The following is a 20,781-nucleotide window of genomic DNA, read 5'->3' on the forward strand; positions in this document are numbered from 1 at the left end:
TGCCGGAGGAGCTGGTGGACAAGGCCGGGGAGAGGACGGCCTGGAGCTCCCTAGTTGGGATGCTGCCCCCGCGACCCGGACCCGGATAAGCGGAGGAAGACGAGACGAGACGGGAGCTGCAAAGGGGACAACATGAGACAATTTAACTATTATAAAGGGTAATGCAACCACAAAAATAGCCCACAACCTCACTCACTCATTTTCTATACCACTTAATCCTCATACGGGTCATGGAGAGCTGGTGCCTAACTCTGGCAAACAATCCACAAATTAAAGCAAAATAAGAAAAGTTGAATAATGACATGAGCTAGACTATGTAACAAACTGGCTAAAATAAAAATAGAATAGCATGAAGCACAAACAGCTTAATCATTTAAAAAATGCCCACAAACAAGAAAAGGACATTTATACAATATTAATAGAAAATGTAGTATAAATAGAGTTTCTGTGCAAATTTAGACCTCAAAACAACTGAAGAAAAAATGACTAAATTAGTCTGAAAATTACCTTTACATTTACATCTTTTTGGGATTTTGCTTAAAAATATCTGAATGATAAAGCAAAACAAAACATCTGCCAGCAGATGGAGACAAAACAAAGACAAGTTACTAACAGATTCTAAAAATATATTTTTCTGCTAAACAAACTAGCATAAAACATTGTTTCATGCCTCTTAACAACGTTCTAACATAGTTTAGCTATAAATGTTTTGCTGCGATAAAAGAAAATACAACTAGGGCTGCAGCTATCGAATATTTTTGTAATCGAGTACTCTATCGAATCTTTTTTTCGATTAATCGAGTACTCTAATAAATTACCCTTTTGTGTTTGTAAACCATTATATCATATATTGATGAGCCAAGATGGCGCCGAGTATGGCTGCCTCGTCGCGAGCTCCACCAAGTTCCAACATTACACGCTCCATACTGTACATTAATGCCACTGTTTTGCACATACCAACCTCTGTACATTTTACATCTCTTATCTTATTGTTTACTTTATTCATTTGTATACTTAGATTAGCCATTTTTATATTTTACTTGTTTTTACATTACTGTATTTTTGCACAACTCTGTTGCTGTGAAGCTCGCACACAAGAATTTCACTCTCATGTACTGTACCAGTGTACCTGCACATGTGACGTGACAATAAAAGTGATTTGATTTGATATCAAATAGCATTTTATAATTATGAAAGACCTCTTGAAATGAGAAAGCAATTGCCAGTTATTCTTCAAGTTTTATTCAAAATTAGTTTGCAAAACTTCAGCACTTCAACTTTACTTCACAGTAAACAAATGCCTGTGCAAAAAATAAGTAAACAACCTGAGCCGATTTTCCCCTCGTGCGAGAATCTGCTAGCCTGCAAGCCAGACAAAAACTAGGAGAATAACGCTGCGAGCGGCTGCGGCCCAAACAGAACCAGAACTGCTCACGGCGCAAACAGCTCGCCAGCTGTTTCCCTATTAACACACGTCCGTTTTAATTTCTACACTTTTTTTTTCTCACACTAACAAGGATTGTCAAAAGCATGTTTGCTGTGGTTTTGTCAAATTATACTGATCACAAAATATTTATTTACTTTCTTTCGTTTTCCTCCGCCACTCATAAATACCCGTGTCCTCCTGCAGAAACCCCGAGGGACAACAGACATCAATAACACAATAAAAAGTCCGACGTGTTGTAAAAACTGCTATTTTTTAGCACATTTTAAGTCTGACGTGTTGCTACCAGACGTACGGTGTGAGCTGAAACTGAGTGCTACAAACGAAAAAGTCGCACAGTGTCTGCAGAATATATAGAAAAACAGGCTAAAATGCATTATCTTGTAGAGGCTCCGAGTCCGCTTGCAGAAGTGACTTTTACAGGTGCTGCAGGATGTGGTGTTGTGGTAGGCTAAATCCATTTTACAGTATTTATACTGGACTACGTTTTCCACCTTACGACGTGAAAAATGGTCCCACACCTTTGACATTTTCTGTCTTTTTCGCACTCCACCGGGGTCCACGTTGTCCGCCATGGCTTAAGAGAAAGTAAAGTTTTATTCGCTACTCGCGTGTGCATTCAGTCCAGTGGGCATGTGCGTCACTTATTTCGGTCCGGGTGAAACATGACCCCGGGCGATTGCAAAGCCATGAATTAATTAAACATGAATTAAATGAAGCCTCGAGGCAGAGAATTTGACTCGAGGATTTTTTGTATTCGAATTATTCGAGGTACTCGAGGAATCGTTTCAGCTCTAAATACAACAACTTGTGGTTCTCTTGCATTTGTCTAAAAACCCCGCCAATAACATGGCTTTGTCTGAAGCATCTACGGTATTGGTTGTCGCTTTTGCCAAACCGCCACACTTTCCTGGGTCCTCCGCTCATAATGAGATTTTTTTTGTTTGTTTTTTTTGCAGCAGAACACCACTGGTGTGAGAGGTTCTCTTGGCTCAACAATTTCAGAGAAGGAGAAACAGCCAACCGCTACCACTTGAACTTTAGGACAAACTACCAGAGTCCAAAAAAAGAAAAACACTATTAGAAGTCACAGACAACAAAATATGTTTAGACCTAGGTAATGGTGACTGGTGTTTAGTGCTTTCTTGATTACTGTGGCAATGCTGGTTCCGGTATCTGCCGGACGCGACTCAGGGATGATGGGTTAAGTGTTCTGTGACCGTGTTTGTGTTTAAAAGCTAGATTTCCTTGCAGATTTGCTAATGCAGCTTTAATTTGAATGGTTTGTCAGCTTATACCCATTTTTGGTTTCCTATGAACAGAAACTTCTGATGATGATATGTTACAACCAGGGTTCGAAATTAACACCCACCAACCCGCCAAATGCGGGTTAAAAATCGTTTTGGCGGGTACTGTTAAAATATTACTAGCCAGTTTGGCCGGTGATCCGTGAGGCAACCAAGCAATTCATGTCAGAGACGCTCTGGGTCGTTTGCCCCCTCCTCCCCTCCTCGAAGACAAGGAGAAGGGTCTGGCTGCGGCCGCTGTGGAGCTTCATAGTAACCGGAAACACGTGACCTCCACACTAACTGGAAACACGTGACCTCCACACGAACCGGAAACACGTGACCACCACACGAACCGGAAACACGTGACCTCCACACGAACCGGAAACACGTGACCTCCACACGAACCGGAAACACATGACCTACACAGTAGCCGGAAGCACGTGACCACCACAATGGCAATAAACACATGGATACCGCGGACGTCTTGCAAAGGTTGGGACAGTCTTTCTTAAATAAACTCGCCGTTAGTGATTTCATAATTCTGGTTTTCTTACAGTGATCATGTTGCCACTTTTTTTTTGCGTTACAACAACATTCCTTCTTATTTAATTGTTTTTTTTCCCATCGTGCTCCATGGCAGAGAAACACACAGATATGCTTTTTCCTGGGCCTGGTTTAAGTAAGAGAGTTGGATTAACGGCTTCTGTGGGCGAGAAGAAGAAAAAACACGTTTTGCATTAGAGTATGATTTATTGTTGGCGTCAGAGATGCAAAATAACTTCAATACTGTACTTAAGTAGAATTTTCTGGTATCTTTACTGTTGTACTTTTTTGTGCCTACTGTATACTTCTTTATACTTCTACTTCTCACATTTTAGCACGCGTGTCTGTACTTTGTAATCCGAACATTTGTAAATCAGCCCCCCGCACGCGTGCTTTGGACGCAAGATTACTTCAGGATTTTGTACATAAATTATATTTTATACCCTGTACTTCTTACTTCCACTTGACTAAAAAGTCGAGTCAATGCTTCTACTTTTATTTGACTATTTTTAAACAGGTATCTAAACTGTAGTAAGGAACGTGTGCACTTTTGACACCTTAGGTTAGCGTCAACACCGCACATTTCGTCACAAACAGATTTATATATTTATCAATACTTGTATTCGTTATTCTATCCTGTACAGCTTTTTTATTGCCCAGATTTTAGTTAGCCCCTGTTCAATTGACTGTTATATGTTAATAGAAACATATCTCACAAATGAAAGTGTCTTGTAAAATGTTTGTTTTTTTTCAAGAATTTTCCTCCCAAATCTATTACATGCTAACTGTAATGTGTTATTTCTGCTAAAACCTGAACTTAAATGTGTAGATGGTGTTTATCTGTTTTTCTCTCTGTTTTAGATGCACATATCAATCTGGAATTCGGGCTTAAAGCCAGAATTGCAGGAATGCAACACGTGTTGCAGAGGACTCTTTCACTGCCCTCTGTGCCCCACTTCCAGCCCTACTGTCAGGGCAAAGATTGAGGAGCATCTAAGTGTGCATATGAAAAATGCTTTGCATTTCAACGGTATGTTTGTATTAAATATACTTTATAGTTATAAATATGCACTTTTTAAGCACTTCTGCAGTATCTTTGTTGACTTAAAAGTTGCTGTTGACATTGTACAGTTCAGTGCATTCATCTGCCACAAAACAGCGTTTTTATAAAATATATTTTATTTACTTTTCACCACTTTTCTTGACATCACTTTTGTGATCCATACCATTTTGGTTTCATTATTGAGGTTGGCTTGGATGTTTTTGTTAACATGTACAATCTGATTGTTAGATAAATTGATTGCATTCTATACAACTACATTTAAATTACATCTGTTTCTTTGTTTGTTTTCTCCTACAGATACAATGATTTGCCGGTGCAAGCTGCCTTGTAGGACAGCAGGACACTTTCACTGCCCTGTCTGTAAGACTACAATCATACGGCGTGGGGATATGGCAAGGCATTTATTGTCTTGTCAGCATTCTTCAATGCCAAGTCAGCCACCATTATCAGGACTGCTCCCCGCTGAACTCTCTGAGGAGACCCGTATTCCTCCGGCAGTACACTTCGAGGAGCCCCGTCTCCCCCCCAAGGTTTTGTCTTCGGTATTTGAACCATTTTCTGAATCTTTGGTAGAACATTCATATGCTCTACCCTCTGTGTTCAACAAAACTGCAGCTGATGGAAAGTCCATGAAAACGACATGTCCTCACTGTGGCCTTACTCTTCGTACCAAAAACCAAGGCTCACATGATGAGGAAGCACTCCAACCAGTCAATAGATGTTTGCCTAGCCAGTCATCTGCAGTGTGTTTGTGTAGAAGAAACTACAGGGTTATTTGCTGTGCAGAGAACGGGCCATGGGTTTTCTGTGCCAGTTCACGTTCAGAGGAAAACATGGATTCTTCATGCCGCCTACATTAAAATATGTCATTACAATCACAAACAACTTTTTAAATCTTTGCTTGCAGGAGGATGGTCTGTAATACTATGTCCACATGGCATTGTATACAGTGTTAAATTTAATCTTCGTGCTGAAAGTCCCCGGGATTTTGCTGACCTTCTCCTGTCCTGGAAGCACATGCCAAACGTCTGTGTTTACGATTTTGCGAGGGGTTTGGCGGCACACACCAATTTGCGGGTTCCTGATAAACTGCCATTTCACCCACATGAAGGTCGACTGGCTGAGCCCACTGAGGAAAATGTCAAGGCTGCACAGGATGGAAGCCTGAAAGTGAATCTTCCATGGCTACATGAAAGGAGGGATAGTGTAAATGAAGATCCTCATCCTGTCACTGGATCATCTGACCATTATGTCCTGTATGACAGATTTCATGAGGGAAAAACAAAAGATCCCAAGGACATATTACGCAGAATTCAACTTGTCCCAGAGCTGAAAGGCTGGCTGAGCAGTCAAGTTGTTGAACAGTTCTTTGCAAACATGAGGAAAAACAATTACTTTTTAAGTAACATGAGTCCATCCACACGTGTTTCTGATGAGAAATATGACTCATCATTATAACACTGTCACCAACAAGAAACTTCTGGAGAGGCAGCTAAGACATGGTCGACTTGGAAAGATCAATATCTCATTGTCGGCACTGGCTCAAGCTGTCGTAGGTAAGTACATGCATTGTCTCATGACCAGAACGCTACCATTGGTCACATGTTAGATTTGTTCCTATCTGTGTGTTTATATTGTTTTCTTTGTGTACCTAGCCCCACAGGTGTGCAATAAACCCAGAGAAACCACAGAAACGGTGTTGAACCCAGCACCTTCAATGTCTGGTGACAATGGTAAAATTTCTTATTTTGAATAGTGATTGTCATATACAGGTGAAATAATAATCTTGCATTCATTATCTTGTTGTAGTTGCGGGCTCGTAAACGAACTTATCTGCTGTTTCAAATGAATTTCCTTCTGTAAACAGTGCTTATTTTTCTTGCATTTGTATGCATTTAATATGCATTCTATGCAGTGTTTTGTCTGAAACCTGTTAAAATCCCTACAGATCCTCAGGAAGGAGTTGACAACAAGAAAGCCAATAGAAGGTCAACAGATGCAACTTTTCCTGACCTGTGTGGACCACCGTGCGAAGCTCTGACAAAGCCTGAGAACATTTTGGCCAGCCGTTCATCATGGTGTTTTGTACCGCACCCTGGCCAACAACAGCTTGTATGTTAAAGTTTTCAGATGTCGCAAAGTGCAATGTGCTTATCTGATTTGGTCATCCACAGTCTATGACACCTCTGTTTTTTTAGCTTAACTATGTTCTGGACATCGGCAGACCCAAAGATGAGCTGATTGTTGAAACGTCTTCTGGATGCCTCACGCGGGCAGATTTTTGGACACTGGGTTTAAACAAAGAAATGGAATCGACTGTAAGTATTTTGTTTCTATGAATATGAAATAATAAAGTGTACTTTAATTTTTTTTTATGATTTTTTCTGTTTCAGATTGGAAATGGCTGTTTTGAGCTTATCACTAAAATTGTTCAGTCAAAGGTACTGTATGTTGTATAGGATGATTGTCAAGCTTTAATTTAAAGAGTTGTTGTTTTAAATGTGCTGTTTTTAGATTCTAGGGGATAAGCGTTTACATAGAAAATCTGTACGTCACCCGGACTTGGCTTACACCCTATGGCTGTGATCCATTGCAGTCCTTTCCTGTAAGTGTACCGTCCTTTAAAGAAACAAGCAAGTAATCAAAAAGGTTATTTTTTTTCTAACTTTGGTGAGAGTTCATATACAGAATACTTCAAAATAAAATTCTGTTTCAGACTGATGCTCAGAGGATGGACATCATAGTTCTCCCTCTCTGGACACCTGCTCATTTCCAGCTGTGTGTAAGTCTTGTTTTTTGACACATACAAACTGTTAGAATGTCGCTATGTGTCTGAGATGTATTCAAGCTTTTATGACGCAGTTTCAAAAGTCTTTGATTGTGATCGCTTGCAATGACTTCGTTTTCAGGTTTGAAGTCATGGCTAACTGTCTTTTAGGTACTGAAGCCACCTAAAAGAGAAATCCTCTTTCTTGACCCGTTACACACAAAGGCAGGATTTGGTGGCCAACAATATGTTTCACTTTTGAGGTCACATTTTTATAAGCATTTTTGGTTTGTTCCAGAATTTTCGGGAACCTGTTCAGTGTTCCAGGTTAAGTGCATGATCATGTTCTGTTCACACATACAGTGCACTCACATGCTTTTTTATAAACTATATCAGCACAATGCTTCAACATTTTATTCTATTTCTCATCTTCACATTCTGATCAAGTCAGTGATGCTGTCTTTAGATGAGTTTCAGACATAAATAGGGTCTTCAAACGTATTAGTTTAACATAAAACACCATTAAATATTAGTTTATAAAATATGCCAACCTCAAGTTAAAGCTGAAAATGCTTTATTTTGACCAACTGTGAGCATGTGACTGTACGTTTTCATTTTGTTATGCTGTTTTGTTGAGGTCGTGTTCCTAAGACCTGTAGTTACAGTTGGTGCTATTAGCAATAAACATTTCACACCCACCATGATGATGTCGGTTAACTTGTGAATGTAACTGTCTTGAAAAAAAGGAGTCTTGCAGTGAAGCTCATTCCCGGGCAGTGGTCAGAAAAAAACAGCTTTGACTTGAAGGTATGTGCTAGTTTAAGTGTATGGTGAATAATATGAATTACACTAGTCTTCTTTTAAAGGATTTTATTAACCAGCCTTTATTTTCAATGTAATACAGGGTTTTCCAAGCCAAGACTACGGAGTTGACTGTGGGATCTTCATGCTGATGGTAATTTTTCTCTTCTCTTCTTGAGATTCATACAGAAGCTAATTTAAGCTTCTAAAAAAATGACATTTTTATTTTTTCTTCCAAATAGTCTGCTCTGTACGTGGCACTGGATGCACCATTTGACTATACTATAGTAAGTATTCTATTTACTTTCACAGCAATGGAGTCTTGAATCTTTTGAAAGTTGTTAAATATGTTTCATATTAATATTTTAGTCAGACATGCCCTACTTGCGTAAATGGTGGTGCTTGCTGTTGATGGAGAAGTTAGATCTCAGGAGGTATTTATATTTTGACTTCTGTTCTATGTTGTGTTAAAGTTTACACTCCTTAACAATATCAACATTTTCTGTTAAGCTCTGGCAAGCTATTTGCACACTGGAGAGAGGAAGCCAAAGCTGTGCTTGAAGGACAACACGTGCCCATTTTCAGACTGAAAAAGCACAAGTTCCAGGAAGTCAGTCAGGTCAGTATTCACTTTAAACAGTAGTGTAATTACATGGTAAGTGACATTTGAATAACTGTTAAAAACTGTTCTGCAACAGAGAAATAGCTGTGTTTTTATCCCCATGTGCCTGACACAGGAGCCAGCAATTGTTGAAGATCTGCGTCCTGCTGTGCAGTGGGTTGTCCAAAATAAGGCACTTTTCCGTGGACACGTAACAATGCCAAAATATCTGTCCTTAAATCAAGAGGACCAGCAGAGGGTCTTAAGAGAAATGTGAGAGGAAGAAGACACTGGAGCAAGGGACATGTTCCTGTTTGTTTTTCAGTTTGCAGAGGACATGGAGCTCTTTTTGAAAGCATGTGCTGATGAGCAGGGACTAAGGGTCAGTGCTATGTTTGACATGTAATGGACAAATGAAGGCACTGACTGTGTTTGTTTGTTTGTTTGTTTGTTTAATATGTTGTTGTTGTTTTTGTTTTGTTTTTGTATAGTACAAAATTCCAATTAAACTTATTTCAAAATGTTGTTCACTTGATTCTATGTCCATACTTATAATAAAGGATTACAGTGTAACAGCATTAAATGTAAATGTAACAGCATTTTTTATACTTGTAATTTCAAAATAAAAAGCTTATTGTTGATATTAACAGTAAAGAATTGTATTCAATAATATTTGTATACATTTTAAGCATTAGCACTCTGGGCTCTATCCTGGCCATTTGTGGCCACTTCGCTCAAGATTCACTTATTCTTTTTTTTTTTTTTTGACTGCTGCACTGCAGTGGACCAAAAGAATGACACGGGTTTGATCTTAAGGATCTAATAGTTGTGTGTGTTGTGCATGACATTGCCACACAAATATGTATTTGCAAGATAGAGTAGAATAAATTATGACGCATCAAATATTACATAGGCTGCAGTGAATTTCTGTTGATACAGACTATTGAGCTTTGAGTTTCCCAGTCAAACTTAGCTTTGAAGCACATGCTAAAAACACTTTTATTCTTGTACACTTCATAACAAGACAGCACAGCCAAAATATTAACAAAATATATATTATTAAAAAATTCAAAGCTGCAGCACATACAGCAACAAACACTGTTGGTAAATGTGTCCTGGAGTTTATGCAGGTGCAGAAAGTGCTTCTGCTGTAAATAAGCCTAACAGCTTCCAGATCACTTATTTTTCTGGAAAGAAGGACATCACTGCTCATTTCTACAGTCTCCCAGATCTTGGAATACAATGCCTTTGTACCATGGAACCACTTCACAGAACTAGGAGTCCATTAAAACCTATAAAGAGAGTGATCCTGGAAGAAATGGGGCACACACTAGTGACCTCAACAATTGCAAGACAGCCTTTTCCCCGATGCTCAGATGGGGAAAAAAAGGAACTATCATGAAGACATTAGGACTTTATCACCGTTGAACAAAAATAATAGTGCATAATAATCAATGTTGATGTTAATCAATTAGATGTCCCAGACTCTACTACTAATAATACAGCAGTCCCTCGTTTATTGCAGGAGTTACGTTCTAAAAATAACCCGCGGTAGGTGAAATCCATGAAGTAGCCAACTTTATTTTTTTACAATTATTATAGATGTTTAGACTGTAAAAAACCCTCACTACATGCTTTATACACTTTTCTCAGACGGGCATGCTTCTTAATGCTCTCTGATCGCTATGGTAACGCGTAAATAGTTCTTTCGTGTTTCCGGTTACTGTGGAGCTCCACAGCTAAGACACACTATTACAACCATACATTTCACACAGGAGCTTTTTATTTCTCAGCAGCATCAATAGTAACAAAATCGCAATTTGGTCAAAGTCGATTTAAGTAAAGTTACGTACTTCCGGCTACTGTGGAGATCACGTGTTTCCGGTTAGTGTGGAGGTCACGTGTTTCCGGTTACTGTGGAGCTCCACAGCGGCCGCAGCCAGATCCTTTTGAAGACGAGTCACGACACTACCGTAAACCGTGTGCTAATTGTGACGTTTTAGATGCCTATTGGCTGCAGCGCACAGGCACGCTTCTGTCTGCTGTGCAGTTTGGTCCAATCAACAATGAGAGCGCGACACCAGAAACGCCTGAAAACACAAGCAAAAAATACGTGATGAAGAGCGAAGACAAAGAAAAATCAGAGCTGGACGGCGAAGTTGGATAAAATGCTGCGGTGGTTAGGACAGACGTCTGGAGGAGGTGAGAAGAGGAAGGAAGCAGAAGATGAGAGTGTTGACAGAGCGTGCAAAGCGAAGAGAAGAAACTTCAATAGTAAATGGCAGACAGGCCGTGAATGGCTTGTGTTTGACAATGAAAATGCAGTAATGTTTTGTAAAATTTGCCGAGTGTACACGAAAAATAAAACAAAACTAACAGTTTTGTGGTGGGGACTAATAATTTTAAAATCGAGGCTGTAAAGGACCATGAGAAAGCTCGAAGTCACCAGGAAAGCCTCCAAATGAAAATTGCTAAGGCAGTTCCAGTTGAAGAGAGTGTTGCTGGGAAAAGCCTCTCTTCACTCAGAAGTTTGGAGTTGGAAAAGATGCAGCTTCTTTTTAGAAATGCTCATGCCATCGCAAAAAAGGGAAGGCCTTTCACCGACTTCGCATGGATGTGTGAGTAAGTAAATCAATCATTCCATTTACATGTTTCAGAATCAGTGCATTTAAACTGATACAGAGTGATGATGTACACGCCTTTACTGACACAGATGAAATGTTATGCTTGATTTCAAAAAGAAAAAAGAAAAGAACTCAGTAACTGAACTCTGCACTAACTTTGTCTTTATTCACATGATTAATTTAGGGTGGACAGAAAGAAAGGCTTGAAGATAGGAGAGAAACATACAAATGACCACCAAGCAAAATAATTCACACACTACATAGCAGAGGATGAGAGGAGAAAAATGAAGACAAGATTATTAGATGGCAAGTTCATGTCAGTCATGTCAGATGGATCCCTGGACAGTGCAGTGATGGAAGAAGAAATTGTTTATGTCAGGAGTGCCAGTGAAGGAAAAGTTCAAGTTGACTTTGTTGGGGTTAAATCAGTCTCAAAGCCTGATGCTGCAAATATAGCTGAAGCTGTGTGCGGTATGTTGGACAGTGAAGTCAGCACTGATTGGAAGAAGAAGCTGGTTGCCATCACTACTGATGGAGCATCTGTAATGACAGGAGTAAACAATGGTGTTGTTACAAAACTGCGTGGAGACAGATGTTACGTGCTTGGAATCCACTGCATGGCCCATAAGCTTGAACTCTCCTTTTCGGATGGAATAAGGAAGAATGTGATGGTCAGGAAAGTTGAGGACCTGTTGAGTGGACTCTACACCTTATGTCATACGAGTGGCGTAAACAGGGCCAGCCTAAAGGATCACTTCAGGGAGCTCCACCTGAAGCCTTTGATGCCAACCAGAATAGGTGGAACCTGGTGGCTCCCACATTTCTTCAATGCACTTGATCATTTTCTCAGGGGATATGTTGGCTTTGTCCACCACTTAGAGGAGAAGGTATGTTAATTTACAGCCTACTAAAACTAGTGTAGATAGATACAATCTTCTCTAAATCTGATACTCATTATCATCAGTTTTAATGCGATCTGTGGCTGTGATATAATTTAGTTTGTTTGTCTGTAGTCCCAAAATACCACGAACACCAATGCAGTTCTGAGGGCAAAGGCCAAGGGGTTCCTCAACATAGCCAAGGATGGTGGGGTGCTCAGGTTTTGCTGTCTTCTCCATGACACCATCTATCAACTGAGCAGCCTCTCCAAGTCACTGCAGAGGTCCGTGTCAACCCTGGCTGAAGCTCAGAGTTGCCTGTCTTCTACTCAAGCTGCCATTCAAAAGTACAAGTCAAGGTATGTAACCTACATTGTATTCTTTGATTTTAGGTTGTGTTGCTTTCAAATAAATACTGTAGATACGTGGATGGATGAAATGACACCCATCAATCTATCTGCACAACTGTAGACCTGAGCCTAAGCTGAGATCAGTGCTGGACACAGATACATATGAGGGAGTCCTTCTGAAGCCTTCTGATGCTGGCCAGCACAACAAGGCAAAGAACGCGTTGATCGATTCTCTGTGTAACGGAATAGAGTGATGTAACTATCTAGAGTTGTATTTTAATACACTGTAAGTAGATCACTTTTTATAATCAGAAGAATAGGTTGTTTTTATCATCCGGGAGTTCATTTAAACACTCTGTATTGACTTTGAGACAAGAAAAGAGAGAGAGTTGGGATCGTTTGAGAATCTTTAATTTCTTAATTATAAATTCTTAACAATCTACCAGGACTAACTCTGTGATGTATGAAAATGGATTTGGATGTTGTGTTGGTGCGTGTGTGTGTGTGTGTGTGGTTGGTTCAGACTCCTTAGGCTGACGTCATTGAATCTGGTCGTCTTTGTTATGACTAGATATCACGAGGCTTATAAAGTGATGACATGAGCTGCTATTTTGCCGTGTACGTACCCAGTGGGGGGCCTCCCAGGTAGATCAGGAAATGTCAGGTCCAAGAACCTCGGATGTGTACTGGAGCTGTTCGGAGCAGCAGTCGCAGCATGTCAAAGCCCGTCTGAAGGGTCGACCCCGGTACCAATCGGCAGCGTCAGCAGGTGCTCTTATTTTGAAAGGATGTCGTCTGGTTGTTAAACGACGAAAATCTCCAACTTCACAGTTCTTAGTTTAAAGAAGAAAACACATCTGGCCAGGCTGTGCTTTTCTTTGGGATGACGGTGAATAGAACTGAAGTCAAAATGGAACTGAGCTTAAAATGGCGTTGCCTTGTTTTATATCTCTGAATTGTTGATAAGTTTTAGTAAAGCGGATTGGACACTTTAAGTCAACAAGCCAGATTCTCCTGCGGACGCCGAAAGCTCTGATTGGTTTGAACAATGTGTCATGCGTTTGTATGGAGATGAGGGTCAGTCTGTCTGTGCAATAGTCCTGTTTTCATTAAACACATAAATCATGACATCTTTATTCCACAGATCATTCACTTGATTAATTATTGATCAACATCTGTTTCGAATAGCTTTAATCACAAATTAAGTACTTTGATTATTGAAAGCGTTCTTCTTCTCCTTCGGACTCCTCCTGGAATGTAAACAGTCTGAGGAACACCTGACCTTGGCGTTTTCAACACGGGTGTTACTGTGCACAGGGGCAGCTGTGTGGAGCTGAAAATAATGAACTTCATAACCTTACATATCCCCCCTTTTCAAGGTCAATGTGGTCCCTCAAGAGACCACTTGGTCGTTGAACAAACCCAAGTTATGAAGAATCTCGACAACAGAACAGGATGTGATCCCAAGGGAACAGCCATCTGTGGTGAGGTACGTACCCCACGCCGGAGAACAGTCTCGCATACTCCTCAGGAAGAACACAAGTCAGCAGGTTATTAATTATTCCCCATGGAAGCCATAAACGAAGCAATAGCAACTTTATATCCTCACGGGCAATAAAGCAAAGCAGGAGCAAATCTTGCACGCATCCACGAACAGGGTAGTATTCCAATTAAAAATTGGTTGTTGTATCCACAGGCAGGGTAATATTCCAAATAAAAATCAAACTTTGAAAGAGTACTTATCGTAATCCACAAAAAGGGAAGAGCAGTTGACAGTAATCCCAACGAATGAGGTGTCCCAGCAGCCATGCCGGAACCACAGTCGTCCAAGGCCAACGAGCCGGAGCACCCTCAGTAGTAGTCGATGCAGATGACGAGTCACGGATCCACCCCCAGGAAGCAGGATCCTCACAAGCTCAGCAGAGGAGAGAGAGCACAGTGTAGGCACTTCAATGTAGACACGACAAAAGTGCATTTCATGTCATCAAAGAAATAAAAAATTATAAAAACCTAACTCTATGAGTGCCTCTTGTACTATGTGTTAGTTTTATGTGTAATTACCCATGAAGTGAAGAAATGGATGCAGCCCTGTCTGTGTTAGATGCAAAAAGGGATGATGCGAGAAGCAGAAAAATGAAAGAAACCCTAACTGGTATCAGTGAATCCTCACTGTAAATACACGCTGTCAGGACAGGGGCAAAATTGGTTATAGCCCCGTAGGATAAATCAAAGAATTGATAATCACAAACACAATATTCACTGTTAAAATCAACTGGTCAAAGGTACTATAAAAAAACAGAAATGTAAATCAGTACTAAAATGTAAATCAGTGGTTAGTAATCATGTTCATGTTTATGTACCCCTAAGGAATTGTGATTAGTAAAGATTAAAAAAAACAAAATTTTGGACAACAGTACTATGTGGCCTAACCCACTCACTGTTACCTGGCCGTTCACCTGACTCCAGGAGCCCACAGCACGTCCGTCTCAACACACCTTAAGTCTGCACATGACGTATAACAGGAAAGACAACCATGTACACTCACAAACAAACAAATGTGTGTAATCAGAGATAGAAATCTGTGGAACCAATGGGACGTCTTTATCACCCCTCTTTTGAAGTCGGTGGATTGTTGTTGTTGGTATCGGCCAAATCTGTGGGACCCTTGTGCAGTTTGATATGGTCCCTGTGTACCCATTTGTAGACGGGCGCCTTGTTTTTGTCGGTGATCTTGATCTGATACACGACCGGAGAGATCTTATCTGTAATCAGGTATGGACCCGACCATTTGGGCAAAAGTTTCTTAGTCAGCTTCCCCGAGGTCGCATTCTTGTTACCCGTTTTGGGAGCGAAAATGTAGTACCAGGCCTGATCACCTACATCGAGTTCGGAATGTGAGGCTTTCTTATCGTAATAAGTTTTTCTGCCTTCAGCTGACTTTTCCAGAGATGCCTGTGCGAACGAGAATGCTGCAAGCAGGTGAGTTCTCAGGTTCTGGTCGTAGTAGTCTCGCTCGATCTCGTTGGTGAGAGCATCAGGCTGGTCTATGACCTTCTCAATCTGGGACAGAAGTTCTGGGGGTCTACCCGGTGGCTTCGAGAGTGGTGGTGAGGTCGAAATCGCGTCCCCCCGTGAAAGACTTGCCACAGAAAGGCGTCCGCCTGTGTGAGGCCACGGTTTGTACGGCTTTGGCTTCCTCACACGTGCAAACAGTTGTCCGGACGCGCAGCTGATTCTAGCGTCAAGGCGTTGGAGACAGTCCAACCCTATGAGCATGGGCATCCTCATCTCCTCGCTGATGTACACGAGGTGTTTAAAGGACATGCCTCCTATCGAGATGTTGACCTCAGTCGTCGCAGCCGCGGACGAGGGAGCACCATAGAAATCGTCAAAATCCTTTGGGCCCGAAATGAGTGTGGGGGGTGAGATGTCCTCCCCCCTTTGTTCGCACATGCTGCTGTAAAGAACTCCGCTGATGAGCGAGATGTCCGCTCCTGTGTCTAATAATGCGACACAGCGATGTCTCTGATTTACAGTGACCTCCACCGCGGGCCTATTAGATCCCTTTCTCACGACCAGAGGTGCAAGCAAAATTTTTTCAGTTACGGCGGTAGCAGTAGCGGTACTGGGGTCGTCATCTGTGGGTTCATCGCCTAACATCGCCACGGATGGAACGACCGGAGAGGTGTTGTCGCTTTCCTTTGAGGTGTTGTTGTTTTCCTGTGAGTCAGAACCTGTGAAAACATCAGCCTGCAGCATCTCAGTCTCATTTTGTGGCTTCTCAGGCAAACACAGAGTCTCTGACCGGGTCGCCTGAGAATCACGCACAAATTGTTTGACGCCCTCTACGTCTTTCTGAAGATTGCAGATCATGTTCATCATGTTAGTCATCATTGGAAGGAAAGTGTTTTGCATCATTGGCAGGAGAGCGCTTTGCATCGCCGCCTGAATTTGGGATGTTAATTGCATCGTTTCATCTGTGTCAATGCATCGCTGCGAGATTTAGTGATGTGAACAGTGGTGTCCTGCATGCTATGCGACTGACCAGTTTCCAGTGCTGGCCAGAGGCAGACACGAGTTTCGGTTAGTGATGGACACATCTTGCCAATGCATTTTATGATTTACGACAACTTCTGAACTTTGTAGTAATGTTTTCCCTTGTGCTCAGATTTTGGTGATGAGGAGATAAACAAGCTCACAAGTCACTTCCGACCTCTTCTGCTGTCTGCTGGAGTGGATGTGGACTTGATCCCTGATCAATGGACAATTCTTAAGGCTGAACTGTACACAGCAGGATTTAGCCAAGGTATTTAGAGAATTATGTTAGAGAAAAAAATTAACATTGATGTTCCTAAATGGCAAAGTTTTTAACAAGTCCTTGAAAAGCTAAATGTCTAATAGTGTAAGATTTGAATTTGTTAAAAGCGCATTACAAATCTAATTATGTCTTTAAAATAATATATAAAGCAGCATTTTAAACTATTGCTTGCTAGACTGTAATTTTGTCTGACCCTTCTGCAGGAACTTTTGAGAAAACCTGGCCTACTGTGAACAGAATGCTGCGCCATCGGTGTCCTGACGTCCTTTACCTCTTTGATGCTCTCCTCACCATCCCTGCAAGTACAGCTGACTGTGAAAGAGGGTTCAGTGTCATGAAGCAGGTAAAGAGTGACTGGCGTTCACGCCCAAAGTCTCCTAACGATCTTCGTCCTGTAGCTCTAACCTCCTTGGTGATGAAGGCCATGGAGAAGATCATAAAAGAGCACATTGTAAGAGCAACTGAGCCCCTGATGGATCCACTCCAGTTTGCTTATCGTGCACGCAGAGGCGCCGATGATGCAAAAATCTTCATCCTGGACTCCATCCACAAACATCTGGAGCTCCCTGACTCCTCCGCCAGGCTTCTGTTTGTTGACTTTTAATCAGCATTCAACACTGCAGCCTCACATCCTGGCAACTAAACTTTCCTCCCAATTTCATTTAGATGACCAGTTAACCCTGTGGATACTGGACTTTTTAACCAACAGGACTCAGAAAGTTTGGATCAACAACTGTCTCTCCGGTCTCCGTTCCACCTCCACCGGCTCCCCCCAGGGCTGTGTGCTGTCCCCCCGCTCTACATCCTCTACACCGACGACGACGATAAATAAAGCTTTGATTGATTGATTGATTGATTGATTGACTGCAGATCCACACATCCCAACTGTCACCTGGTGAAATACGCTGATGATACAGTCCTCCTATCACTGTTGTCAGGCTCCTCACAACACCACAGACCTGCTCTTCAGGAGTTTGTAGAATGGTGTGACAGCTCCAAACTTGAACTGAATGTGAGCAAAACCAAAGACATGGTGGTGACCTTCTGCAGGAGGCCGAGGGATCTGGCTGCTTCAGTCACCACCATTATCCATGGGAACCCAGTGGAGGTAGTGGAGGAGTACAAGTATCTGGGAACCACCTTTGACAACCTCCTGAAATTCTCTGCTAACACAGAGGAGATTCTCAGGAAGTGCCACCAACGGTTATATCTCCTTAGGAAGCTCAACTCCTTTGGAGTCAGCTCCTCAGTCATGATGACTTTTTACTGTGCCTTCCTGGAAAGCATCATGACCTTCTCCATCACTTGCTGGTTCTACTCTCTTAGCCTCCAGAACAGGAACAGACTGCAGCACACTACATCAGTGTGTTCCAAAATCGTGGGCCTGCCTGTCAGAACTCTTGCTCAGGTTTTCTATCAACAAGCCCTGAGACAGGCAGCCAAAATCCTCCACAACCCCTCTCACATTCTCCACCCCGCATTTCAATGGCTCCCCTCTGGGCGACGCCTACGCTGCATTTCCTGCAAGACTGAGAGGAGGAGAGTCACCTTTGTCCCCAAAGCCATTCTGCTCTTTAACTCCAGCAGATAAGACCGTCCCCTGATAAACCCTCTCCTTGGGCTCTCCATATATTTAACTTTTATACAGACTAGGGCTGCAACAAACGATTATTTGGATAATCGATGAATCGGATGGGTTCTCGACACGATTAACTGATTAATCGGATTACATAGGGACATTTTTAAAAACTGCTAGGGAAACGTTATTTTTCTCCTTCCTTCACTTTATTAAACACAGCATTACAGTATTAGAAAACAGTTCAATAGCAGAAAAACAACATGCCATCACCTAAATTGTCTTATAAGGTGTATAGACAGAGACCCTAAGCTACACCTATCTGTGACCTAAAATGCTTGGTCCAAGTTAAACAGCTTAAGGGCATTTCTCATCTGTTTTGTTTGATCTCATCTGTAGACATTTATTATAATTGGGGATGTCAAACAACTAATTTTTAAATGTAATTTAACATAGGCTGTGAATTAATCAAAATTAATCACTATTTCCAAAAATGACAGAAAAAATACCAAATAAAACAAAAGTAAATGAATGCCACCCTCCTTGTGATGATGACCTGGGCAACTGCCATAAAGTCACATCAAGAAATGCTGCTGATCATTCCAATGATCCCAAATAGACTCACATTAGGCCACATGAAAGCAACTGAACCCAGAAATATATTAACCAGTATATAACTGCACTCTCTCTCACACAACACGCCTGCAGCAACAGTTAGGACTCCTCCCTCCCTTTTAAAAGCGTTTTCACTTCTGAGGACAACGTGGTTGTAAAACCACATGCTAGTAGTCTGGCCCCGGTGTGAGCAACCAGTTTCTGCTGGAATGTGACGGCGGAACCGGTTCGCAGCGGCGCGAGTCCCCCCCCCCCCCCTTATGTGATATAGTCGCACTCACGATTTTATAGACTTTTTTAACGAGCTTTGGGCATGTCTAGCCTGTGTAATAATCCGGGGCTTGGGTGAATCACTTTTGAAAAGTTTTTAACTTACTCGCACATAGAGCTCTCTCCTTCCTCGCTGATGATCCTGACATGCTTGCGCTCACGGATTACTAAACTGCTGTTTTGACAAGTTATCAGATTGTCTAAAAATAGGTCGTTTTTTTGTAACTCCGCTTTTACGTTGCCTATTAACAAATTTTAAAAACTGGGGTGTAGTTTATAATCTCCTTTTTAAAGCCGAATTGAAACCGAAACTCAGGGAGGCGGAGTCTTGCTCCCACAGCGTCCAAAATAAGACCTGTTCAAAAGACGCATATACTCGTCCGTGGACCCCAGAGGTTTAATGTGACGTAGCCAATGAAACGGTCTATGGTTAAGATAAACATTGTCACTATTTTTAGTTAATTAATAAATATTGAAACAAATTGTAGATAGGAGTCCTAGCTACAAATTCTATCATAGGACATTTGTACATTTAATTTTTAATTTATTTATTTTTAATTTTGTTCCTCTGTCTGGGCCCCATCCAGCCAATCAGGCCCTAGGCACGTGCCTACTTTGCCTTTGCGTTAATCCGGCTCTGCATGCTTGCGTTTAAGACGCTGCATCATCACTGCAGCACTCCAGTGCCATGCTAAGTCTGACCTACAAACGTTGCAGGTAACGAATGTCTTCGCCTGATTTAACTGAAAATGCTCCCAAACTTTAGAAGTTTTTACTTTTTTGGGGTCTCGCTGCTTCTGCCATGTTCCTCTTTCCAAACACCTGCAGGCTCTGCGGTCTGCGCGCAACGGCGGGCAGGCGGGAGGGGAGGGGGCTTTTGGAAGAGTTGCGCAACACAACGAATCGATGACACAATTCGTTGCCAACGCTTTTAGTAATCGATTTTCATCGAATTTATCGATTCGTTGTTGCAGCCCTAATACAGACGACACTTTAGTCACTTTATTCACTTACTCAGTGATTTTTGCATATTTTACTGTTTTATCCATCTTCTTGCTGCTTTTTTACTTCCTTATTGCCTATTTATTCAATGTTCGTATGTCCAACATCATGCTGCTCTGCTGTTATTTATATATATATATATTTTTAATTGCCCCTCAGGGATAAAGTTTTTCTGATTTTGATTCTGAAAGGTGAGACCCTCTCTGACTTCCTGAAAACCCAGTTGTGCTCACCTGACATTAAAGACTTTGATCCAACCAAAGCCATTGACATCTGGCATGCTGACAGTTTGCGCAGACGCAGGCCTGAATTTGTGCGCAAAAATGCAACAAAAGAAAGTGATGCTTACTCAGATTCAGAAAAAGAAACAAGTTCAGAGAGCTCTGAGGATGAGGATGTTTGATTCAGAGGAAAGAGATACAGTGGGAAAAAAATAAATCAATGTTGCACTTTCTATATGTTCTTGTGTGTATTGCAGTATGTGTGCGTTTTTCACAGCAGCAGTGTTAATAAAATGACAAAATCTTCAATCAGGGGCATTCATAATCTCTTTTTTGACTGCAGAAAAAATGGCTAGTGGAAATCCAAGGTGATGATCATAAAGGTTAATTTTGAACCCTGGTTTTTACAATGAAAGAAA

The 20,781-nt window shown here is 41.4% G+C and overlaps 2 protein-coding genes across 6 annotated transcripts; both read left to right on the top strand.

Moving 5' to 3' along the window:
• Positions 1 to 4,641: 4,641 nt before the first annotated feature.
• On the top strand, positions 4,642 to 8,670 carry LOC129165503 (uncharacterized). 4 transcript variants are annotated; one of them, XM_070548051.1, is made up of 12 exons: positions 4,642 to 5,895; positions 5,995 to 6,072; positions 6,288 to 6,451; positions 6,538 to 6,657; positions 6,733 to 6,780; positions 6,854 to 6,944; positions 7,056 to 7,433; positions 7,853 to 7,913; positions 8,011 to 8,061; positions 8,150 to 8,194; positions 8,418 to 8,526; positions 8,645 to 8,670. In XM_070548051.1, the coding sequence occupies exons 1-6, from the start codon at positions 5,772 to 5,774 to the stop codon at positions 6,923 to 6,925; spliced, it is 606 nt and encodes a 201-aa protein (XP_070404152.1). In that variant the 5' UTR covers positions 4,642 to 5,771; the 3' UTR covers positions 6,926 to 6,944; positions 7,056 to 7,433; positions 7,853 to 7,913; positions 8,011 to 8,061; positions 8,150 to 8,194; positions 8,418 to 8,526; positions 8,645 to 8,670. The 4 variants fall into 4 exon arrangements, with proteins under 4 accessions (XP_070404152.1, XP_070404150.1, XP_070404151.1 ...); XM_070548049.1 differs by having other exon boundaries at positions 7,056 to 7,121; positions 7,249 to 7,913; XM_070548050.1 differs by having other exon boundaries at positions 7,056 to 7,121; positions 8,645 to 8,663.
• A 122-nt stretch (positions 8,671 to 8,792) lies between these two features.
• LOC129165506 (zinc finger protein 862-like) lies at positions 8,793 to 20,671 on the top strand. Of its 2 annotated transcripts, XM_054748792.2 has the most exons (5): positions 8,793 to 12,019; positions 12,146 to 12,369; positions 13,740 to 13,849; positions 16,529 to 16,666; positions 16,882 to 20,671. In XM_054748792.2, the coding sequence occupies exons 1-3, from the start codon at positions 11,417 to 11,419 to the stop codon at positions 13,774 to 13,776; spliced, it is 864 nt and encodes a 287-aa protein (XP_054604767.1). In that variant the 5' UTR covers positions 8,793 to 11,416; the 3' UTR covers positions 13,777 to 13,849; positions 16,529 to 16,666; positions 16,882 to 20,671. The 2 variants fall into 2 exon arrangements, with proteins under 2 accessions (XP_054604767.1, XP_070404146.1); XM_070548045.1 differs by having other exon boundaries at positions 13,740 to 16,666.
• The last annotated feature ends 110 nt before the right edge of the window (positions 20,672 to 20,781 follow it).

The sequence above is a fragment of the Nothobranchius furzeri genome, chromosome 2 (assembly GCF_043380555.1).
Source record: "Nothobranchius furzeri strain GRZ-AD chromosome 2, NfurGRZ-RIMD1, whole genome shotgun sequence".
Lineage (NCBI taxonomy): Eukaryota > Metazoa > Chordata > Actinopteri > Cyprinodontiformes > Nothobranchiidae > Nothobranchius > Nothobranchius furzeri.